This window comes from Sus scrofa, chromosome X (assembly GCF_000003025.6).
Source record: "Sus scrofa isolate TJ Tabasco breed Duroc chromosome X, Sscrofa11.1, whole genome shotgun sequence".
In the NCBI taxonomy this organism is placed as follows: domain Eukaryota; kingdom Metazoa; phylum Chordata; class Mammalia; order Artiodactyla; family Suidae; genus Sus; species Sus scrofa.
In genome coordinates, this window is record NC_010461.5 from 41240375 (window position 1) to 41266064 (window position 25690).

Sequence of the window (25690 nt, forward strand, 5' to 3'; positions counted from 1 at the left end):
CGCTCCCCGACGGCACAGCCAGCCATCAAACACTGGAAATTCCTCGAATGGTAAAGATGTGGTTCCAAGCCACTTTGGGTAAAGGGTTCTCTCTTATATCCCATCCACCTTCATGGTGCATCCTAAGTCCTGTGGCCTCTACAGGACAGGATCGCCTAGGTGCGGGGGCACGGAACCCACTTCCCTGACAGTCACATGACCCCCTGACTCAGTCACGCTGCCCGAGGCCATGGCGGACTCTCTGTCCGGGCCTGGAATCGCCACCGATGTGACAAACCACCAGAGGGCCGTGACCGTCTTCCCGTCCTGGCACTCTCCCCTGAGCTGCTTAACTCATAGAAGGTGCTAGGCGGATGCCTGTTAAATGCACCGATCTGAGGAGCACCCGTGGGTTCTGCCTACCTCGCTTCTATCCTGGCCCATCTCCGGGCAAGAATGAGTGACAAGCACACGCTTGTTTTCTGCATTGTTTCTTGGTGATGTCGGCTCCCCGACTCTCTGCAACGTGACTCCGCTCAACCAGTGCTCCGGCTTTTGTAAGCAGCAAGCACCCAAGTCCATTTGCTTACTGCCTCCCATCCTCACGGGACTGAGGCAGGGTGCAAATGCACAGTTCACTCAAAAGCCTCTAGGGGAGCAGAGTGTAATTCTAAAACCTGCTCCCAACCCCCAATTTCCTCCTCGCCCTTAGTGTTTCACAAAGTCCTGAAAGTCCTGAAACTCCATCTGCTCTGCGATCGTTTTCTTAACAACAGATGATGTCATGTTCCCGGTTTGAGCTAAACACCTCTCCCGTTCCCATGGGGGCTAAGTCGAGCTTTGGTTCGACGCCGTCAAAATCTCTCCCAGGGCTCTTTAGCGCCCAGTGGTCAGGAGGAGGCATTCCTGGCACGTAGGTTGCCGTTTCGAGGTTTGGAGCCCCACGGGGACAGAGAAACTGCCTGTGCGGGGAAGTCTGCGAGTGGGGCCCAGCGCCCCCGCCAGCAGCACAGAGGAACCCGCAGATGCGAACCCCGCTCTGACCTCTTGCAGTGGGAAGCAGGGCCAAAATGCACTGAGGAGGAGCAAACGAGACTGGATGTTGACCCATTCCGGGACAGAATTCACAAGTCCGGACTAGCACTAGGAAAACGTCACTCAGAAACGAGGACGTAGCAAAACCCAGTGGAGAGGGATTTCCAGATCGAAGCTTAAGGAATGCTCTATGCAGATGATGAAACCATTCCACCCCCTCGACTTCCAGATGACAGGATCAACCAAAATTTTGTCAAGCTGAAGGTCTGTAGTGTCATAACTAGCTGTCCAGGGAGGGTGGCTGGGGCAATGCAGTGAAAGAACCCTGCAAACACCTGCAAGCGAGACTGCTGTGGGAGCGTGGGCATTTTCAGTAACCACAGGTCATTCTCATTAAGTGGAAGCACATTTTTTTTTTTTTTTTTTTGCTTTTGCTTTTTAGGGCCGCACCTGCGGCATATGGAAGTTCCCAGGCTAGGGGTCGAATCGAAGCTAACAGCTGCCGGCCTACACCACAGCCACAGCAAGGCAGGATCCAAACCGCATCTGTGACCTACACCACGGCTCATGGCAACGCCGGATCCCCAACCCACTGAGTGATGCCAGGGATTGAACCCACATCCTCATTGATACTAGTCGAGTTCTTAAACCACTGAGCTACAATAGGAACTTTTTTTTTTTTTTTGAAGAACACTGTTTTCAAGGCGGGACTCAAACCTAAATTCCATTGAGAGTTAGTGGAAATAATGAATAAAGAACACCTTCCGTATCTCCCAAAGGAACTGGATGAAGCATAAAACGCCCTACAGGTGATGGGGGGAGAGCCACATAACAGTGAGTCAGGCAGCCGGAGGCACGGCTCAGTTCAAGGGCCTTCCCTGGCCCTAGACTCCATGGGGAGCCAGCCCCCTTCACTCTCTCACCTCTGCCTTCCTCCTGTCATCTCCCAAAGACCTTCTGCACTCACTCTGCAGCAGGCCTCTCTGTGACCAGAGCTGGCTGAGACCCTGGCCAGGACCCCAGCCCGAGGCAACAGGAAGGGTGGCTCATCTTAGGTTGGCTGCGGTGAATCCACCGCCCGAACGTTACCCTGGGGAGCAAACCTGGGGCCATCGCTGGCACTGGGGAGGGAAGTGCTTTTGGTTGAAGCTCCTGGACGTAGATCGAGCTGATGCCGAGGTCAAAGCAGGCCCAATACCCCTAACTGACGTGTGAGGGGCTGGCTGGTAAGCATCTGATTAGGTAAGGTTTTCATCAAGTTTTAATAGTGGGTTATTTTACTATCACTGAGACATGAAAAGGGACCCCTGTAAAACCCAAGAGGGCAGGCTTTAGAAATTGCTTCTAAGAGGCCAGAGACTAGAAGGCACAGAAACATGGAAGCCCAGGGAAACAAAATCAAGCAATGGAATCGGTGGTAGCTTCTTTGGTGGGAGAAGTGAGCAATGGCAAGTCCCTACTTTTTGTTTCTGATGATAAAACACATCCAAATGGCCCATGCTGTCACTCTCAACCGGGGCCCAAACTAAGCCAACTACTGAGCATTCTAAAAAAGACAGATGGGAGTTCCTGTCGTGGCTCAGTGGTTAACGAATCCGACTAGCAACCATGAGGTGGCGGGTTCGATCCCTGGCCTTGCTCAGTGGGTTAGGGATCCGGTGTTGCTGTGAGCTGTGGTGTAGGTCGCAGACACGGCTTGGATCCTGCATTGCTCTGGCTATGGTGTAGGCCGGCGGCTACAGCTCCGATTCGACCCCTGGCCTGGGAACCTCCATATGCCGCAGGTGTGGCCCTAGAAAAGGCAAAAAGACAAAATAAATAAATAAAAATAAATAAATAAGACAGATGATCAAATAAAATAAGGTGGGAAATTATGAAACTAATTTTTCAATCTATTGGTCGGCCTGCTTCCAACACCAAAGGTGATTAGCATTATTATCTCGGTTTGTGTTACATTAAAATCATAATGTAACATATGATTACATTATATGTAATCATGTAATGATTATATTATATGATCATTAATATCATCATCATTATAGCTGCACTATAAAGTGATTTTCAGTGTGAAAATCACTTGACCAAACTGGGAATAGGGGTAAGGAAATGGGGTTTTTGGCATCGTCCCCATTTTTTTTTTTTGGTCATTTAAAAACAGCTTATCGGGAGTTCCTGTCCTGGAGCAGTGGAAACGGATCCAACTAGGAATCATGAGGTTGTGGGTTCGATCCCTGGCCCCACTCAGTGGGTTAAGGATCCGGCATTGCCATGAGCTATAGTGTAGGTCACAGACATGGCTCAGATCTGGCGTTGCTGTGGCTGTGGTGTAGGCCAGCAGCTGCAACTCCAATTCAACCCCTAGCCTGGGAACCTCCATATGCCTTGGGTATAGCTCTAAAAAAAAGCAAAATAAGTAAATAAATAAATAAAAACAGCTTATCAGAGGGGGGCACAGGGATTTCATTTTTACACACGGAGGGGATCGGGAGCCTGGAAGATTCGACTGTCTTTAAGAGAAGGAGACACTGATGCTGTTCTCTGTCACACCGGGTGGCAATTGACAAGAAAAGGCCACGGCAGAACTGCAGTCTTACCGCGGTGCCCGGGCCACGTGGTACTTACGTCGTACACCTGAGGACTGGTCAGACATCGAGCGAGCAGGCCACACCAGGCTGGGAGAGTGGTGGTTAGTGGGGGGCCACTGTGTGTGAGGATGGGCTTCAAGTAACTTTAAAAAGAGAATTAAGGAAAAGTGCCTGCAAAGAAAACACACACCCCATAAAGCGTGCTGTGAGAAATCCCAAAGAGCACATCACCCGGCAATCTCCCCACGACAACCTCGTTCCCTCATTTTCCCAGGACAACACACAAAGGTCTGAATCCAGGATTAAACTCTGCCCCAGCAGCCATAAGTGTTTACTGTTAATTTCCAGGTTGCTCATTTCCCGGGTTCTGTTAGAAAGAATATTTGATTAATTCGAATACCCTTCTCCTTCCTTTGCTGTATTGAATGAGTATTTTGGTTTTGATCAGCATTCATTCCAGCTTTTTTTTTTTTTTTCCATTTTTTTTTCCCCTGCAGCATACAGAGTTCCCAGGCCAGGGAGCAGATCCGAGCCGCAGTCACCACCTAAGCTGCAGCTGTGGCAATGCCAGGTCCTTAACCCACTGTGCCAGGCTGGGGGTGGAACCTGCATCCCAGCGCTCCCACCAATCCCGTTGCGCCACAGGGGGAACTCCAGCATTCCAGCTTGTGACACACAACCAGCTCGTGTTTCGGAAACAGGAGGTCATGTACCTTGAGTGGAGAGGTTACAGGCCCCGAGTCCCCTCTACCCAGAGGTCGCACAGTGGAGGACAGGGCCTTAGAGCTAACCTGGGGCTATTGCAAGGCAGGAAACTCTGACGTGGGGAAGTGAAACGGTTTCATGAAGGCCGCTCAGACCTAAATCTCCCGCCTTCCCACACAGGACTATTCTTCCCTCTACCTGTCGCCTCTCTCTCAGAGTCTCCAACAGTTTCTCCCCCTCACACCACTGGCACTGGGGGCCAACACAACATCCGTTGTGCTAGGGGCTGCTCTGCATTGTAGGATGCCTAGCAGCATCTCTGGCTTCTACCCACAAGATTCAAGTAGCACCCCCACCCGACCTCTCCCTCAGATGTGACAACAAAAATGTCTCCTGACATTGCCCAGGGTCCTCTGAGACGCCAATGCGCCCTCGATGGAGACCCCTGCTCTAACATTGAAGGTCGACTCTTCTGTGGAGACCAGCGCAGGGTCGGCCCATCTATGGACATTTGTGCTGCCAAAGGGCACAGCTCTGTATTGGAAGCGCCAGGACGCACGTGCTACCTTAACGATGGAGCCAGGACCATGGCCGACACCCACAGCCTAAGCAATGTGGACAAGGTGGAGACCAGACCTCCAGGCCACCTCCACTGCAGGAATGGCCAAGGGACTTCCTTTTTCTTTTTTTTTCTTTTGCTTTTTAGGGCTGTACCCATGGCATATGGAGGTTCCCAGGCTAGGGGTCCAATCGGAGCTGCAGCCACCAGCCTACACCACAGCCACCGCCACGCCAGATCCGAGACGCATCTGTGACCTACACCATAGCTCACGGCAACACCAGATCCTTAACCCACTGCGTGAGGCCAAGGATCGAACCTGCAACCTCATGGTTCCTAGTCGGATTCGTTTCCACTGTGCCTGCGGGAACTCCAGGATGTTCACGGCCGGTGAGGAGTCATGGCTGTCTGTGCCCAAGAAAGAGGAGGACCGCTCCCAGTGCCATCACTTCCTGTCTCAACCAGAGCAGCACGAGGGAGAAAGCGCTTCTCCACAGAAGGAGATGGAGGGGCAAGCCTGGGGTATGCTTCTAGTTGGGAATCACTCAACAAAGGGGGGTGCGAGGGCCGTGTGGGGACTCTCTACAGAGAACAAGCCCCTGGAGACTGCTGTCTCCTAACCACATCGCCAGACACAGCCCCTACAGGCCTATCGGTTATCCCGTGTCTTCAGCCCAGGAGCTGACAGCAGCTGGATTCCCAGAATGACTAATGCAAGAGTCCCAGGGAACCTAGAGGCTGGCTTTCAGTTCCCGCTCCCAGGCAGTTCAACGTCGAGCTTCCTCTTCCCAAGTCCAGAAGGCCCTCTAACAACTTCTTTAAAAAGAGGAAAAAGAAGGGAGTTCCCATTGTGGCTCAGCAGTAACAAACCCAACCAGTATCCATGACGATGCAGGTTTGATCCCTGGCTGTGCTCAGGGGGTTAAGGATCTGGTGTTGCTGTGGCTGTGCTGTAGGTCTGGGACCTTCCACATGCTGCGAGTACAGCCCTAAAAAAGAAAGAAAGAAAGGGAGGGAGGGAGGAAGGAAGGAAGGAAAAAAATATCTACATATAGATTTTCCATATTCCAATTGTTGGAAAGGCAAAAGTAAAATATCAAGCCTCTCTCCCACCCAGGCTTTCTGACAACTATCATTACAATTTATTTATGTATTGTTCTTTAGGGCCGCACCTGCAGCATATGCAAGCTTCCAGGCTAGGGGTCGAATTGGAGCTGCAGCTGCAAGCCTACACCGCAGCCACAGCAATGTGGGATCTGAGTCGTGGCTGCGACCTATCCAGCTCCCAGCAATGCCAGAACCCAGACCCACTGAGCGAGGCCAGGGATCAAACCCGCATCCTCATGGATATTAGTTGGGCTCATTACCAATGAGCCACAATTGGAACTTCCTATCATTACAACTTTAGAGAAACTATTTTTCCGCCTATTTCCTGGTTTATAAACTTTAGTCAGAAGCTTTTAACCCCCTCTTGTGAAGGATGGTAAATTTAATTCACTTACATTCCTGCCTCTTTTCAATTTTTTCTTGTATATTTTTTATTATAATACTGCAGACATATAACATCTGCATTCTATTTTAGAATAATTACATCTCTGCTTTGTCTATGGCTTGAACCTAATATTAAAGACCAATAAGCAGTAGTTGTAATGTTATTTATGAATATTATTCACTGTAACCAAGCAGAGTGGTTGGACACTGTTTAAGGAACTGTAATACAATGTCATTGAAACTCTGCTAGAAGAGAACATTTGAGTGTTTTGCAAAAAAAAAAAAAAAAGCATCTTCTTTTAATTTCTTTTTGATCCTGTTCACGTCTTGCTTTAATTTTTGGGATATAAATCTTCACCTCCTTGGCTAAATTTATTCTTAAGTATGTGATTGTTTGTGATACTACTGAAATGGGACTGTTGTCTTACTTTTTTGGATAGTCCACTGTTAGTCTATTAAGATGCAACTGATTTTTGTATGCTGATATTTCCTGCAACTTTATTCATTTAGTATATTAAACAGGTTTTTCGTAGACTCTTTAGGGTTTTCTACATACAAGATCATATCATTTGCAAAGACAATTTTACTACTTCTTTTCTGATTTGTATGCATTTTCTCTTTCCTTTTCTTGCCTAACTGCTCTGGCTAGGATCTCCAGTACTGTGTTGAATAGATGTGGCAAGCGTGTACACCCTTGCTGCGTTCCAGATCTGAGTAGGATGTCAGCTCTGGGTTTGTCCCATGTGGACTTTATTGAGTTGAGATACATTAATATATACCTAGTCTGTTGAGCGTTTTTATCATGAAAGAATTTTGGACTTTGTCAAATGCTTCTTCTGCAACTATTGAGATAAGCATATGATTTTTACTTATTTTGTTCATGTGGTGTTCACATTAATTGGATTATGTGGCACCCCAGGGATAAATCCCACTTGATCACAGGGTATAAGTCCTTTTCATGTTACTGTAGAATTCAGCTTGTTCGTATTTTATTGAATATTTTTATACCTTTGTTCACCAGGGATACTGGCGAACAAAGGTATAAAATCTTCTCTTGTAGCTTCCTTGTTAGGCTTTGATATCAGGGCAACGCTGGCCTCAAAAAAAGGAGTATTCTCTCCTCTTCAATGTTTTGGGAAGAGTTTGAGAAGGATTAACTCTTCTTTAAATGTATGAGAAAATTCACCAGTGAAGCCGTATGGCCCTGCACTTTTCTTTATTGGGAGGTTTTATATTACTGATTCAATCTCCTTAAAAGAAAAAAAGAAAGAAAGAAAAGAGAACAGGAGTTCCCTTGTGGCACCGTGGGTTGAAGACATGGCGTTGTCATTGCTGTGGCTCAGGTCACTGCTATGGCATGGGTTTGATCGCTGGCCCAGGAATTTCTAAATGCCACGGATTCTGCCAACAGTGACAACAAAACAAGTGAAAAGGCGAGTCACAGGTTGAGAAGATATTTCTTTTCACGTATAAATAGCAAAATACTCACATCCAGAATACATTAAGGAACACTTAAGCATGGTAATAAAAAGGCCAATGACCCAAGAGAAAAATGGACGAGAGACAAAACAGGCGTTTCATAAAGAACATACCAAAGGGCCAGTAACTATATGGTGAGGTGGCCAAACTTGTTAGTCACTAGGTAAATGAAAACCACAATGAGGAGTTCCTGCTATGGCCCAATGGGATTGACAGTGTCTCTGCAGTAGCAGGGATGTGGGTTCGATCCCCAGCCTGGCACAGTGGGTTCAGGATCTGGTGTTGCCACAGCTGTGGTATAGGTCACAACTCTGGCTCTGATTTGATCCCTGGCCCAGGAACTCCATATGCCGCAGAGCAGCCAAAAAAAAAAAAAAAAAAAACCCACAATGAAATGAAGTATCATCTATAAAAATATTGCATCACTGCGTTGTACACCTGAAACTAACACGTAAATCAACTCTACTTCAATGTAAAAAACACAAGTAAATGCCACTAGAAATCCAAAGAATGGCTAAAATTAACAAGACTGATGATACGGCTGGTCGGTGAGGATGTGGAACAAATGGAACTCTCATACCCCAGAAGTGAATGTGCAAAGTGGTACTGCCGGAGTTCCCGTCGTGGCGCAGTGGTTAACGAATCCGACTAGGAACCATGAGGTTGCGGGTTCGGTCCCTGCCCTTGCTCAGTGGGTTAACGATCCGGCGTTGCCGTGAGCTGTGGTGTAGGTGGCAGACGCGGCTCGGATCCTGCGTTGCTGTGGCTCTGGCGTAGGCCGGTGGCTGCAGCTCCGATTAGACCCCTAGCCTGGGAACCTCCATATGCCGCGGGAGCGGCCCAAGAAATAGCAACAACAACAACAACAACAACAAAAAAAGGCAAAGTGGTACTGTCATTTGGTAAAACTGTTTGACACCACCTTCTAAAGTTAAAAACCTTTGCGTGTTCTATGACCCAGCAATTTCACTCCTGGGTATATTCCCAACAAAATGTATGTAAACATGCCTCAAAAGACACGTATAAAAGCATCCACAGGAGTTCCCGTCGTGGCGCAGTGGTTAACGAATCCGACTAGGAACCATGAGGTTGCGGGTTCGGTCCCTGCCCTTGCTCAGTGGGTTAACGATCCGGCGTTGCTGTGAGCTGTGGTGTAGGTTGCAGATGCGGCTCGGATCCCGTGTTGCTGTGGCTCTGGTGTAGGCTGGTAGCTACAGCTCCGATTAGACCCCTAGCCTGGGAACCTCCATATGCCGTGGGAGCGGCCCAAGAAATAGCAACAACAACAACAACAACAAAAGACAAAAGACAAAAAAAAAAAAAAAAAGCATCCACAGGAGCTAATATTGATTGTGCAAACCACACTACCAACTGTGAACATTTTCCCCTCCTGAAATAGCTGCAGCTTTATCTTATCTCGACTGCCCAAGGGCCCTGGAGGTATGCAACTATTTATAGTGCTTGATGGAGTTCCCATTGTGGCGCAGCCCAAAACGAATCCAACTAGGAACCATGAGGTTGTGGGTTCGATCCCTGGCCTCCCGCAGTGGGTCGAGGACCCGGCATTGCCCTGAGCTGTGGTGTAGGTCCCAGATGTGGCTCGGATCCTGTGTTGCTGTGGCTGTGGCATAGGGCAGCAGCTGTAGCTCTGATTCAACCCTTAGCCTGGGAACCTACCTCCACATGCCATGGGTACAGCCCTAAAAAGCCAAAAAAAAAAAAAAAAGAAAAAGAAAAAAAAATGTCCAGAGCAGTATTTTTCATAGTTGCTCCAAATTATAAAAAATCTACATGTTTATCAATAGTAGACTGATAAATGAATTACAGTATATTCACACAATGAAATACTATACAACGATGAAAACAGATGACCCAGAGCTACCTGTCACAATGTGGATGATCACACAAACAATGTCAAGCCAAACAAACCAGACACTAAACTACATATACTCTACAATCTCATTGATACGAAGTTCTAAAATAGGTAAAATTATCAAGTATTGCTAAAAGGCAGGAGAGTGGTTACGTTTGGGGAGGAAAAAGGGGGTAGTAACTGGGTTACGGCATGAGGGGAGCTGGTAGTTCTGTGTCTCATGACTGTTTGGTGTTATACGAGTGTACCTATTTTGCAATAATTCACTGAGTACTTGTAATTTGTGTGCTTTCCTTTTTTTTTTTTTTTTGTCTTTTTGTCTTTTTGCCTTTTCTAGGGCCTCTTTCCACGTCATATGGAGGGTCCCAGGCTAGGGGTCGAATCGGAGCTGTAGCCGCCGGCCTACACCAGAGCCACAGCAATGCCAGATGGGAGCTGTGTCTGCGACCCACACCACAACTCACGGCAACGCCGGATCCTTCACCCAATGAGCGAGGCCAGGGATCGAACCCGCAACCTCATGGTTCCTAGTCGTTCGTTAACTACTGAGCCTCGATGGGAACTCCCAAATTTGTGTGCTTTCCTGTATGTGTTCTTTACTTCAACAATGACAAAAAAAAAATGTAAACATTTTCAAAGTCTCCAAAGACTGTATATAAGCTACTGAGCCATTTGATTGCTATGTCAACTGAGGACACCTTGAAAGTTTAACTTTTGGGTTTTTCCTTTTCACCTGGGGCCAAGTGAATCTACTAGATCAGAGTCTGCTCTGCACAGGGTCCAGTAAATGCCAGTATCGGACTTGGCCGGACTTGCTTCAGCCAATAGGAATCCTCCTTCTCACATGCATTAACTAGCCAACCTCCCCTCCCGGTCCTGACCGCAGCATGGTTCAAGTGTAAATTGTAACAAATTCACCTACACAGGCCGACATCCCTTGGACACAAAGCTCTGAAGAGCCAGGTGAGCCTACCAGGCTGTGGACTGGCTCCCCTGATGATGTGCAAACGTCCCTCTTGGCCAGAGAGCTGCTCATTATGACTACCTGTTGCCTGAATATCCTTGCCCGGATCCCGAGAGAGCACCGACTCCACCTGTAGGAAGCATGCATCTTTCCTCACTCATCGGAAGTCACGCACTGACAACTCAACCAGAGGATTTCATTGTCGGGGTTTCACGAATACGGGGAAGCCCCTTAAAAGGATACTTGTGGTCAAAGCTGTACCACAGCCTGAACAGCCACGCACTCTCCTGCTTTGTCCGGTTTCCTCCGGCAGAATCTGGCCCATCCTAGGAAAAAACAAGAGGACAGATACTCAGTTGTAGAAAAGGGATTGAAATAAGGGGGGAAAGCTTCCCTTTTCACCGTAACTTGTAGATGTGGAGCTCAAACATCCTGTATCACCAAAGTCTCAAAGATAGAGGGGGAGGTAATATTTTAAAAGGAATTGAATAAATCCGCAAGGCAGACAAAGCAACCCCTACAGAAAAAGACTCGGTTATGTCTGTGGGTAGGTCAACTCGATGTAGGAGAAAAAATTTTTTTTTTCTTTTACCTGTATAGACCCGCACCGGTGGCATATGGAAGCTCCCAGGCTAGGGGTCAAATCAGAGCTGTAGCCACTGCCTACGCCACAGCCACAGCCTTGAGGGATCTGAGTCGCATCTGTGACCTACGTTGCAGCTTGCAGCAATGCTGGATCCTTAACCCACCGAGGGAGGCCAGAGATTGAACCCGCATCCTCATGCATATTAGTTGGGTTCCTAACCCGATAAGCCACAACAGGAACTCCGACAAAATTTCTTTTAGCATTTTTGCGGTAATTTTCCTTCAAGTCCTTTTAGCAGATCAATTACCCAAAAGGAGTCTAGATCCTTATAGGCCAAAATTGATTTATAGAGAATATGAAAGAAAGCTTCTGTAAAACCAACTTTGCAGGCCCTCCAGAGCTGGTCTGTGGAAAACACGCTTGGTTGAGTTTCCTGACAAACCAGCCAAGGGCTCTTCGTGGTGCTTACACGGGCACCTCCCTTGTGTTCCAGGCGGTGCCGTAACTTGCCCTACCAGCTTCAGGAAGGTGGGGGCGGTGGGCAGGGGCAAGGAAGCCAGAACTAGCATCACTGTTCTTTCCTCTGCCCTCAAGTAGTAGGTTCCTTTACTCCTCCTCTCGTGCTTTTCCACCTCACACGTCCCCATCATTTCATTTTCAGAAGCACTTGTAGGAGTTCCCGTCATGGCGCAGTGGAAACGAATCTGACGAGGAACCAGGAGGTTGCGGGTTCGATCCCCAGCCTGGCTCAGTGGGTGAAGGACCCGGCATTGCCGTGAGCTGTGGTGTAGGTTGCAGACGTGGCTTGGATCCCAAATTGCTGTGGCTGTGGTGTAGGCCGGCGGCTACAGCTCCAATTCGACCCCTAGCCTAGGAACCTCCATGCAGCCCCCCGCCCCAAAAAAAATCAAAAGCCCTTTTGCAAAATCAAACATTCATTTGGGGTTTAGGACATCTGTTCTGTGCGAGTATTATAAACAGCACAATCAATATTAAAAAGGGGGCCAATGGCAGCTGCTTGAGGGCACTGCTGGGGTTTGATGTTGCTGGATGACAGACTCTGAAAGTAGGGACGGCTGGTCAAGCACAGGCATTTTTAGCCTCATCCTCTTGAGTGTTAGAGGGAGAGGCAGCTCTACAAGTGAGGGGTGAGCGACAAGAAGGAAATAAATCTGAGTCATGATTATGAGTCTGTCTTCTACATCTCAGGGGGTACCAATTCCACCTGTAACAGAGATACCAAGGATGAGTCAGAAATCTCCGAGAAGGTAAGAGCAGAGGGAGAGAAGTAGAGAGAGGGAAGTCGCAAGCACTATTTCAATTCCTAATATTTCCAATGGCAAAGACGATTTTGGGGGGGGCACCCACAGCATGCAGAAGTTCCTGAGCCAGGGATCGAACCCACACCACGGGAACGGCCTGAGCCACAGCAGTGATGATGTCGAGTCCTTAACCTGCTGAGCCACCAGGGAACTCCCAAGAACCTGCATTTCTAACAGTGATGCGCAGGCTGCTAAACGGCCACTCGGAACGGCAAGGAGAGGCCCACGGTCCCAGTGGAGAAGCAGAAAGGCCCTTCATGACCTCGCCTCTGCCAATCTCCACCCTTATCCTTCACCTCATTGTCACCAGACCTTAAGGACGCACGCAGATGCGTCTGTCTTGTTTGCAGATGTATTTGCAGAGCCTGACTGAGAGAATGTCTCAAACAAGGGCTCAATAAATATGTGTCAAATGAATGAATGCATTAATGTTAATTTTGAATTCTAAGGGAAAAAAAAAAAAGAATAGCAGAAAGAATCAAAGGCGGGGAGGAGGGGTCGTGATCTGAGGAAAAGCACTTCAACAACTGTTGGATGTTAAAGATTTCAGGGACTGGATTTCAGATTTCAGCCTGGAGGGAACCTGACGGTGGATGCAGAAACAAGCAAACCCAACCTGCCCAGAAAGATATACACGTCAATGCAACGATCAACCGCTGATTTTCTGTGTTTCTCCGGTGCACACGCATGCATGCACGCAAGTACCACAAGCACAGTGGCTTCCCTTCCTCCACGTTCCAGTAATGTCCTGCCTGTGACCTTGTCCTGCTGAGATGACAGAGGCGGGATCCATTCAGATTCGGGCTCCTAGCTTCTCCAAAGCAGCCTCATCAATGAGCCCGCTCCTGTAAACGCGGGTAACCGCGAATGATGTGCCTGCATGTCTGGCCAACATAAATCTCAGCTGTGTCCGCATGAAAAATCCTCTGCCACCCGCCCCCTTGAATGGGTTGGGAGGTGGTCCCCGGGGGCCCCGGGCAGCTTGCCTCCAGCTGGGCTTGTTTTTTGTTTTGGTTGCAAAGTCACCAAGACCTCGGGAGAAACAAAGCAACTGGAGGGTTTTGTTTTGTTTGGTTCTAATGAGTCAAACTTGCCAGGGACATGAGGCTTAAGTCTCTCCGCACTATTCTTACGCTGCCCTCACACGAAGCCAAAAGTTTGAGCCAACAGCTCTTTTCCTGCGCCCACATGACCTAATATTCTGCGGCTCTGTAGCCATGACTCTGTTTATAACCTTGGGCTCCGAGGACCAGTGCGGAAAATCGTGCTCGTTATGACAAGTGCTTTCCCGTCAAATATCCCTTTCTTGTTTGTTTTTAGAGGGAGTGTTCAGCAAACGCTGTCAAGAGAAGGGCCCTTTCTTTTCTAATGGGAAGCAAACATCTGGATTTTCCCCGCCTCTGATTTCAGTTTCATGACAACACTGAGCATGTGACTTGGACCCATCTCAGGGGAAGTTGCAAGAACCCAGGGTTTCACCCAAAAATGAGAAGGCCATTTCTTTCTCTGTTTTATTGGTTTCTCATGACCACTGAGGGCTCCCTGCCCTGTTGTTCAGGGCTGACTGGACCAAGGTCAGGCCGGGAGGACTTGGAGAAAGAAGGCCCTTTCTGCACGAGGGCATGAGTCATTTTTCAGAAGGTGTTCTGAGGAACCAAGCTGGAAGTTCAACTCCTGCCTTCCCCCCACCCCCCCCACCCCAGTCTGACAGCAACCTTGAAAGCCTTTCAAAATGCCAACAGAACTGCCTTTGAGGGCCCTCTGCCTGACGGTGCATGAGGCTTGGAAGGAGAGGGGCTCAGGGGAAGCTGTGACACAGCTCCTGGCTAGGGCGGGCCAAAAGAGTGCCACAGGGAGTGCAGAGCAAGTGGCTGCCACCTGCCTGGTCAAATTTAGCCCAAGGGACGGGTTTCCAAGGCTCACTCTGCCTGGGCTGGGGGGGGCGCTGCCTTAGCTGTGCCTGCCCGGACTAAACGCACCGACAGAACCGCCAGCGCTCAGGACCCATTGCTTTTCAAACATCTCCACATGTTTGGTATAAAGTAGCCCAAGGTCTCTGAGACCAATTCAGCTACATGAAAAACACTCAAACCATTTCATCTATTTCCTTTCACAGATTGCTTGAGTCCAGAGGCAGGAACAGTGGAAACCAGCAAAGGGCTGGGGCCCGGGGGGGGGGTGGGGTGGGGTGGGGTGGGGTGGGTGGAGCGGGGGTGTTGACTGGCCTGGAACTGTCAAGATGAAATTGCTCTAAACCCTGGATGTCCAGCTCGTGGTGATCAGCTTTTCTTACCAGATTAAGCCTGACTGGCCACAGGTCTCTGGAGGATGCATATCCTACCAGAGCCGTTATTCCCTTTTCAGGGAAATGAAGAGGTCATCACAAATTTCACCCGGGTTTCCTCAGATCTCCAGTGTGGCGAAACCCAGACTGTCAGACCGCCATGTGCATCATTCCTGAACCCCTGTTTTCTAAAGTCCCTAATCAAAACTCAAGCCAGGAGTTCCCATCGTGGCGCAGTGGTTAATGAACCTGACTAGGAAGCATGAGGTTGCGGGTTCGATCCCTGGCCTCGCTCAGTGGGTTAAGGATCTGGCGTTGCTGTGAGCTGTGGTGTAGGTCGCAGATGCGGCTCAGATCCCGAGCTGCTGTGGAGTGGGCCGGCAGCTACAGCTCTGATTCGACCCCTAACCTGGGAACCTCCATATGCCGCAGGTGCAGCCCTAAAAGGACAAAAGACCAAAAAACAAAACAAACAAACAAAAAAACCCTCAGGTCAAATAGCCACTTTGAATAAAAAAAACTTCTCAGACTTCCCTGGTGGCCTGGCCTAGCCCAGTGGGTTAAGGATTCCATGGGGTCACTGCTGTGGCGAGGGCTTGATCCCAGGCCCGGGAACTTCTGCATACCTTGGGTGTGGCCAAAACAACAAACCAACCCTCCAAAACAAAAATCTTCTGTTCCCAACAGGCACAAGGGCCAATTCTAATATAACAGCAAAGGTCTTTTGGGTACACTGGGTTAAGGATCTGGCATTGCCTCAGCAGCTACAGCTTAGGTCACAACTATGGCTCAGATCGGATCCCTGGCCTGGGAACACCACATCCTGCGAGGTGGCCAAAAAAAAAAAGAAAAAAAAAAAAGAAAAAAAATTACCTAGAACTTTCAGAGGTCATGGCTTTGTGTCCCTTATGGGGGCATCAACCCAAGAATGCCTTATCAGGTCGTGACCACCATCATAGGGAAAGACCCCTGGGAAAGCTGTGGCGGCAGCCCTGGGCCCCACACAGCACCACCTATGGTGAGACTTGTTCAATCGGATTTGGTAGCTGGAGTCTTTTAGAAGATCCCAGGGAATCTGAAACATGCAGACTGGATTTAGGGTTCTGGGCAACCGTGAGTATGATTCAAAGCTGACTGGAAGAAAATGAAACACTCAACATGGCGTCACAGACGACACACACACACTCCCATCTTCCCATAGATACCGATCGTGCCCCCATGTGCCAGGCACTGTGCTTGGCACTGGGTATTCTTTCGTTTGTTTGTTTTTTAGGGCCGCACCCACAGCACATGGAGGTTCCCAGGCAAGGGGTCCAATTGGAGCTGCAGTTGGCAGTCTATACCACAGCCACAGCAACATGGGATCCAAGCCAAGTCTGCAGTGTACACCACAGCTCACAGTGATGCCAGATCCTTAACCCACTGAGCGAGGCCCACATCCTCATGGATGCTAGTTGGGTTCATTAACCTCAGAGCCACGATGGGAACTCTAGCACTGGGTATTCTGTACTGAACAAAGTAGGTCTTCACTCCCGAGGCCAAGTAACAACCTTTGGGAAACAAATTTCAGCGCCCATCGGGACTCCCCTTTCACTCCTCCTGCTTGCCCAGGAAATGCCAGCCTGGGGAAGGACCAAAAACTGGAGGCAGAACCACCCCGCCAGCCCCACGACAGGAGTGATGTGGCAGCTTTAAGACACAGCCGCCACGACACTGATACCCTTCCCAACCGGAAGCTACACATTCTGTCCCCTCTCGTTGAATCTGGGCCCTGGCAACTGCTTGTAATCAAGAGAAAGTCATGGCAGTGATGCTGTGTGACTCCCAAGGTTAGGTCAGAAAAGACCACATGGCCTCTGCCCCGCTTGCCGGGACACGGCTTTTGGAAGCCTGAGCCATCACGTCAGAAGCCTGAAACCCTGAGGCCCTGGAGAAGCCCTCACAGGCCCAGCAGTCACCAATCCCAGATTGGGTCCTCCCAGCCCAGGCGCCCCGGGATATGAGCCAATGAGCCTGGGGATGACGCCAGCCCCCAGCTGCAGCGTTACCCCCAGCTTTCTTCACGGAGCGAAGGCAAGCTGTCCCAAGGATGTCCTTTCCAAATCCCTGACCTAGAGACTGCATGCAGATATGAAACCATTGTTCACTTCCTTGTGTTTGGGGTGGCTCATTATGCAGCAAGAGTAACTGGAGCAGATGCAAAACCAAGGTCCATCACATGCCTCTCTGTGCCGACGCTCCCCATCAGGACTGTCACGGCAGCGGGAACTCTTCCCTGCTGTCATGTGAGACGCAGCCCCAGGGCTCTTGCACTCACTGCTTTTATAGCTTCCCTCCCGGCACTACTGCCCAGCCCGAGCCTTGACTGTGACCGTCACTGCCTATGGGGCTGCTGCTCTGCAGGGGATCTCAGAGAGCCAGAGAGGCTGCCAAGTCCTGGAGGAACAGGAAGACCTGCCATCACCCAGCGACCCTCCTCAGAGTCCCGGGGCTGGAGAGCTGGATCCCATCCCTCTCCTCCCCAGAACCAGTTGGCTGGTTGGTTGAGCCAACCACCGATGCATGCGATATACCCATTCTTAGAAGGTCGTGAGTCATTAAACACTCTTTCTGGCCGGCTCATCCCCTTCATGTGTTGTTTAAGAACAGAGACTCTGGAGTCAAATCCTGGCTCCATCCCTTTCTAATGCTCTGACCTTAGAGGTCTCACTTCAACTCGCAACCTTCAGCTTCTAATCTGTACAATGGGGATAACAGTTCCTACATCGTAAGGTTCTTGTCGAGATCACAAGGAGGGAATCCACGCAAAGAGCTTGGTGTGTAGTAAATGCTTGATAAACTTTAACTATTTTTAAAATTTTTTTAAAAATACCATCTTTCTGAGAAGAAGGATCTCTTGTGACTTACCCCTTGTAAGACTTGGAAGCTGTCGTTGTTGGGTGGTGGGTCTTGATCTGGGTCAACGCCAACTCTGTAAGTCACCGGGGAGAAAGACAAGGAGAAAAACGAGAGCGCATTAGCTTGGACGGGTGGCGGCCACACGGGCTGAAAGTAGCTAAGAGGCAGACCATTTTCCCCAAGTGGAAGCAGTAGTTAGAAGAAGGGCAAGGCTGTCATGCAAAAGGTGTGAGAGAGAGATCGTACACCACATCAGATCCCAGGGGTAGGACTCACAGTCGATCCCGTGTGTTTACACCTTAAGCGAGGGCCTCTGGGGAACGGCACCCGCTGACATCCGTCTGCCTTCCTGCACCAGGCGGTCCCAGCTAGAAAAGCCGGGTTCCGCTGCCCCAAGCCGCTTCCTCTCTGCCGCTTCTTCCCTTCCGGCTGCACTGCTTTTATTTCCCTTAACCTTCTGCGATGGAATTTTTCACGTATCCAGGGACATTTTGAAAGAGTTTATAGCGAACACCTTATACACTCTATGTTCTACCGTTAACATTTTGCTGTATTTTCTCTAAAACATACCTATCCCTCTGTCATCTATCTTATCTTTTGGATGAATTCAAATAAAGGCGCAGACGCCCGTATGCGTCCCCTAAGCATTTGCACATGCGTACCATTAACTTTCTATCCCGGGGGCCAAGCATCCTCCCGGAGCAGAGATGATTTGAGAAGTCACACATGTGAGATCAACAACTGAAGACACAAAGAAAAATCCAAAGCGGCCAAATCCCCTTCATCACGAATTCCATGACAGCACTTGGGCGGGGGGGGGGGTTGTCTTGGCTCAGCAGCATACCAAGTGTCACTCTATGGATCTGTTAATTCTTCTCCTTGAACCTTCCTCATGTGAAGGTGGAGAACTGTGGCATCGATGACGCGGATAACGTGGGGCAATGGAGGAGGAAAGGAAGATGCCAGAAACCTTCCCTAGCTTTCCTTGTTCCCTCCAGTTTGGCAAAGAATGGCTGGTATCATAAGAGGCAAATAGAACATGCCGCGTTCAGCAGGTCTGATCTGAACTTGAAGAGAGGTGCTGAATGGCCTTGATGCGGGGGCGGTGGGGGGAGGGAGTGTTGTTATTTACAGTCCGGCACCAGGGTGCTGACTCTGATGAGCAGACAGTGGATGTGCAAAGCCCCACGTGTGCCTTATTTCTCCTGTTCTGTCTCTCGCTTCCCCACCTGTGATGTCCAGGCTATAACTTGAGAAAGGAGACTCATAGAAAGAAGGAAATGAAGACAACACAGGTGAAGCCCTTTCTTAAAGACACCGTCTACAATGTCTTTTTCTCGGCTTGTCGAGCACGAACCCAAGGCGCATGCCCCCTGGATAGGGATGGGGAAGACACAGAAGGGAAGGGAAGAGTTACCCCATATTTTGCTGAAGGCAAAGTTTAAAACCACAAGATGAATTCGTGTATTCAGCAAACACTTAATGAGTGCCTACTATGCCAGGTTCTGTTCTGAGCACTTAGTTAAAATTGACAGTGTACCTGGCACCTCATTTACTCTCCATGGACCTGAGGTTTGATAGAGTCTTTGTAGGGAATGAGATGGACTAGAGGTCACTGTCTGAGGGCTGGAGGCTTGTCCTCATAGCTAGATACCATCCAGGGACTTTTGAGCAACACATCTCAGAGATTTTGTTTGTCTGCTTGTTTGTTCTACAGCCACACCTGCAGCATATGGAAGTTCCCAGACCAGGGGTTGAATCCGAGCTGCAGCTGCCAGCCTACACCACAGCCACAGCAATGCCAGACCCAGCTGCATCTGTGCCCTATGCAGCAGCTCATGGCAACATCGGATCCTTAACCCACTGAGCGAGGCCAGGGACTGAGCCCACATCCTGACAGAGACAACACTGGGTTCTTAACCCGCTGAGCCACAAGGGGAACTCCATCAGAGTTCTTTTGGACATGAAATCCATCCAAGTCAGGGGCCCCAGGGCCCCACAGAGGTCACTCCAGAGCCTCGGGGCACCCAAAGTGTCTGATGTACCAAAGCGGTAGAGGAGAGGTCACTTACGGAATTCCTAGCTGTTGATTTTTAACTCTCACGTGTTTTGAGAGAGTCTTAGTGAACGTTAAGTAAATGCCTCTGTATGGTGTCAGCATCTGTGAGAGGAAGAGCTAGGAATCCAGTACTGGACCTTGTTCCGCGGATTCTAGAGCAGCATGAAGCCACTTCATGGAAGACTAATTTACTTAGATGAGCTCCCCAGTAAAGACTGAGAGACAGGGGCAGAGCACTGGTTACCAGTCTGTCTCCCAGACAGCCCAGTGGAACGCCAGGTGACACGGCAGCCCTCTGCCTAACCACAGAGAGGCTATTGTGGGGGCAGGAGCAACCAGATGATGTGATCATGCAGTGTGGCCAAGAGCACAGCAGTTTAGATCTGCCACAAATAAGCGCTCCTTTCTTTAGTGTGAATTTTGAAACAGGTGCATTAGCCTTTGTAAGTGGCTTCCGTGCCAGTAAAGATAAAACACATTGATTTTTATCAGCCTACACGAAATGGGCAGCCTCTGAGTAGGAGAAAAGGCTTAAGTGTGCCTGTACTACAAGGAAGAAAATAAAGTCAAACATCATAAAAGCTGCCAAATGCGATCTAGCCCCGGCTATTCTTTCAACGAACCTCTGCTGGGAGAAAAAACACTGTTTAGCAAGGATTAAAAGAAATTCTGTTTAACAAGACTAGGTTTGGAGTCTTTTTTTTTCTTTTTTTCTTTTTTTTTTTTGTCTTTTGTCATTTTAGGTCCGCACCCATGGCACATGGAGGTTCCCAGGCTAGGGGTCGAACTGGAGCTGTAGCCACTGACCTACACCATAGCCACAGCAACATGGGCTCCAAGCCGCATCTGCAAACTACACCACAGCTCACGGCAACGCTGGATCCTCAACCCACTGAGCGAGGCCAGGGATTGAACCCGCATCCTCATGGATGCTAGTCGGGTTCGTTAACCACTGAGCCATGATGGGAACTCCAGTTTTGACTGTTTTCATTCAAGTCCCAGCAACAGAAGAGGAACCGATCCACCTACCCAAGGCCCACATGGCCAGCCCCGAATCCAAAGCAACAGGAACCCAAAATATTGGAATAACAGGATGAACTCACAAAATTAGGGCCATCCTAACCTCATCCCGAACTTGGTGGACATTTAGCTTGGGTGAACTTGAGAGTGATTCTAGATCTGCCATCGTCCAGTAGAACTTTCTGCACTGACGGCAGGGCTCTAGATCTGCGCTGTCCAGTGTGGGAGCGGAGCCACTGGCCACATGTGGCCACTGTACTCTTGAAAAAAATGTGTTAAATGTGACTGAGGGGAGTTCCTGCTGTGGCACAGCGGAAAAGAATCTGACTAGGAACCATGAGGTTGCGGGTTCAATCCCTGGCCTCGCTCAGTGGGTTAAGGATCCAGTGTTGCCGCGAGCTGTGGTGTAGGTTGCAGACACAGCTCAGATCTGGCATTGCTGTGGCTATGGTGTAGACCGGCAGCTGTAGCTCTGATTCGACTCCTAGCCTGGGAACCTCCAGATGCTGCAGGTGTGGCCCTGAACAAGTAGATAAATAAGCAAATAAATAAATACGACCGAGGAACTGCATTTGAAGTTTTATTCCAATTGATTAAAATTTAAACTTGAACAGCCACATGTGGCTAGTGGCTACTGGATCGGACAGTGCAGATTCTCCAAAGTACTCATTCTGGCCATATCTCTCTAATATCACTTTTTTACTCTATGAACAACAACAAAAAAAAGACAGCTGTCTGCTGGCTTCTGACTTCTCAGCGATAGCACCCAAGATCCCTGCTGGGATCCTGCAGAGACACAATTCGGTTGTGCCATAAATAGTCAGGAAAATTTGGCTTGGACTGATTAGGTAGACAGTGGAGAGATGGCTCATGTCATCAAAAGAAGACTGAAAACCCTCTGAAAGCTCTTCTATATACATAACTGTTACCGACATCAAAGGAAGGACAGGACTAGAAAAAGCACCATTTTCCACTCACACTGTAATCACCGTTTCAAACAAGGGTCACCAGAGGCTCATTTTCCTGGGAGGTGAAGTGTGGCTGGGAATCTGGCTATTTGTACAATGTTCAAGGATCCCTCTACGTTATCTTTTATGAGGGGAAAATGGTGCTTTTACAATGGAGAGACCTGGGGTCTAAAGTGATCGAATTTAACATCACTAATAAAGGGACAGCCTGACAACCAGGCACCACCCGATATGACGCAATAAGAATTGCCTAACATCACGTTCACAGTATTTTTGGCCACACACCATAATGATTATCTATCTTTGGTCAAGAGGAAAACACATCAGAAAAATCCAGCTTATAGGGCTTTACGCAAGACAATGATCTTGAATCCTTTAAAAAAATAAAACAAACAAAACCCTCAATGTCATAAGAGACAAAGAGGAGGAGGGGAGGGTTGTTCTAGATTAAGAGACTAAAGCGATGACAGCCACGTCAGCTGGAGCACACGGTGTCCAGAAGCAGGGGCATGGATGAGAGAGAGAGAGAGAGAGAGAGGGAGAGAGAGAGAGAGAGAGAGAGAGAGAGAGAGAGAAACAAGCAACCAAACATTTTGATGGGATCCTGGATTGCACGTGTGTGTGTGTGTGTGTGTGTGTGAGAGAGAGAGAGATAAAGATACCAGGAGCATGTAGAAGCCTGGATTCCTAGGGGTTACATATTGATTGACGTTTTTAGGGCTAGAAAGTCACGATGTCTATAAGGTACTTTTAAGTACTCTGAAATGGTTGGGGGGCAGAGGGAAAATGACCCCCAAATATATGACAAAATATTCATCATTAGTGTATCCAGGTTAGAACTTGGATATTCACTGTTCTATTCTTTCAGCTTTTTTTTTGGGGGGGGGGCGGAATTTAAAGTTTTTCACCATTTCAGAAGAATAGAAAGAACATGTAATTATATCCTTGGTGAAAATGTTTCACAAATACATGCATACATGTTCTTGTCTCTGATGTCATCCAATTTACTAATAATGATGATTCAGGATCTCCTATTCTTCCAGGGTCCGAAACCCACAAATGGCAAAGATTCATGGACGCAGATGCTATAATATATAACTACAGGTCATATGCAAATAGGAAGCTATAGAGTCCAGTGATTACATGGGTCCCCCCACCACCACCCCAGATAAGTCCTATAATACTGTGTTGAGCTTCTCCTTCTCCTAAAAGTGAAGGGCTAGGAGGAAAATGCTAGTTAACCGAAACGTATGGCTAATCAAATTCCACCCAAGAAGAGTCCTCTTCAGATCTGAGCGTGTGCATCCCCTGGACACCTGCAGTTCTGAGCACGGTCCTACCCAGCGCCCCCGTTCCCTGCCTTTCCCTCCCCCTGCCCTGGAAGTTCCGACCCCTGCTGCAGCCGCTTGCTACTAAATACCTGCCTGAGACACAGCCCAATTCCTGACCCACAGAGCCTCTGAGGACCTCCTGAGAATGCAAGAGGGCCCCTTGGAGGGTCTTGGAGGTCCCTGCTACTGATACATAAGTGCTGAATGGGAGAAAAGAAACCTGCTTCCCTGGGAACTGCCACTTAATATTTTTTTTTTTTTTTTTTTTGTCTTTTCAGGGCTGCACCTGCGGCATATGGAAGTTCCCAGGCTAAGGGCCGAACTGGAGCTGGAACTGCTGACTTATGCCACAGCCACAGCAACATGGGATTCGGGCTGAGTCTGCAACCTACACCACAGTTCACAGCAACGCCAGATCCTTAACCCACTGAGAGAGGCCGGGGATCAGACCCACGTCCTCATGGACACTAGTCGGGTTCATTAACCACAGAGCCACAACAGGAACTCCCCACTTTTTTTTTAAGGTATGAATTACTTAAGTTTTTTAAAAAATAATTTTTAACATAGAATTTCAATGTTCATGAAAAGGTACAAGTCAAACGGTATACAGATTGGTAGACGACCAAATAAAAGGTCCTTTGTAGAAAACCCAACATTGCTGTGGAAAATAGGCTTCTAAATGCAAGTGAATCACATGTAATTTGTTTGGTTTCATTTAATATTTTGAAAATGGGCATCTTATTCATTAGCACATATTATTAAGAGTTCAAATGAAACCATCATCTATAGGAAAGGGTTAAGCTTTGTTTAAAAACAATTTTAAACTATAGTTGATATGCAGTGTTCTGTCAATTTCTGCTGTACAGTAAAGTGACCCAGTAATTTATACATATACCTACATTTTTTTTCTCACATTATCCTCCCAATGCCAAAAGAAAACAGACCAGGGGCTTTTGCGACACAGATGGTGTTCTGTGATTTCTTTCCTCATTCAAGGCTGTTTTGAGTTCCCGTCATGGCTCAGTGGTTAACGAATCCGACTAGGAACCGTGAGGTTGCGGGTTCGATCCCTGCCCTTGCTCAGTGGGTTAAGGATCTGGCGTTGCCGAGCTGTGGTGTAAGTCACAGACGCGGCTCGGATCCCGCGTGGCTGTGGCTCTGGCGTAGGCCGGCGGCTACAGCTCCGATTCGACCCCTAGCCTGGGAACCTCCATATGCCACGGGAGCGGCCCAAGAAATGGCAAAAAGTCCCCCCCCCCAAAAAAAAGGATGTTTACTTCAGGTTACTTTTCTGGCAGGATTGAGGGCCCCTGGGATTAATCCCCAAGGATTCTACTGGACCCGTACAAAGGGCATCACCCTTCAGGCAGGGTGTTTGGTGGGGTGCTGGGCAGTAAGAAAGAGCAGGTGCAGTATTTTAAGTATAGTGCCTCAGAAAACATGGGGCTCCCTAACTTTCTGAAGTTCTTGGTTTCAGGCCACTGTCCACAATATATATTTCCCTCCTGACCGGTTATAATGCTTTTGATCTAGGCCACTGTATAAATCTAAAACTTTTTTTGTGCTTTTAATTGTATCATATTTTAGCATTCTCCTGATACATCAAGGTTGAGCTCATCAGAGTATATTCAACAGTCTTTTCTTCTGGCATGAACCAAACTGTCCTTATTTTCATTAAGAATGAGACAAATGTGGAGTTCCCATTGTGTCTCAGTGGTCAACGAATCCAACCAGGAACCATGAGGTTGCGGGTTCAATCCCTGGCCTTGCTCCATGGTTTATGGATTCGGTGTTGCCATGAGCTGTGGTGTAGGTCACAGACGAGGCTCAGATCCTATGTTGCTGTGGCTGTGGTGTAGGCCACTGGCCATAGCCCCGATTCACCCCCTCGCCTGGGAACCTCCATGTGCTGTGGGTGCGGCCCTAGAAAGACAAAAAATAAAAAATAAAAAGAATGAGACAAATGTGGTAATCCCATACCAAATGAGAAAATAAAGCCATCACACTGATGTGCTCATTCTGGAATGAATGAATACAGAAAATGAATCATTTCCCCTTTGGTATAATTTGTACATTCGGATTAACCATATAAAACGCTATGAAATCTCAGAGAGTTTAGAAGCATTCTGCTTGCATCAGTAAGTTTTTAATGGTTGTTCATTCGTTTGGCGGCACCTACAGCGTGTGGAAGTTCTGGGGCCAGGGATCGAACCCGCACTACAGCTGTAAGCAGAGCCACAGCCATTGATAATACCAGATCATTAACCTGCTGAGCCGTGAGGGAACTCCTAGGTTTGAAGGTTTTAACTGGAATGGCTGAGGGCCTACAAAAGACATGCACATTCATCTAAAACCTTGAACAATAGATCAGAATCTGAATTCTCTCATGCCTGAAGTGTAATAATTTGCACTTTGCCCGAACAACCTTCTTTCTGGAAGGAAAGGGTTTCCTCTGCAACCTAACTGGTACCTAAAGTTAGGTCACTGAAAATGAACGTGTGTGTGTATTTCAAACAGTAGGAAGAAAATGTGAATCCAGGGAACTTAAATGC

At 48.4% G+C, this 25690-nt stretch overlaps 1 protein-coding gene across 2 annotated transcripts in view; it reads right to left on the reverse strand.

Moving 5' to 3' along the window:
- SLC9A7 (solute carrier family 9 member A7) overlaps nucleotides 1-25690 on the reverse strand; it is a 165725-nt gene that overhangs the window by 7067 nt on the left and 132968 nt on the right. For both annotated transcript variants that reach the window (XM_021080387.1, XM_021080388.1), the window contains 3 exons: nucleotides 17770-17833; nucleotides 10914-10996; nucleotides 3637-3742 (listed from right to left, as the gene is read on the reverse strand). In XM_021080387.1, the coding sequence (XP_020936046.1) occupies nucleotides 3637-3742; nucleotides 10914-10996; nucleotides 17770-17833 (253 nt within the window). The remainder of the gene's footprint in view (nucleotides 1-3636; nucleotides 3743-10913; nucleotides 10997-17769; nucleotides 17834-25690) is intronic.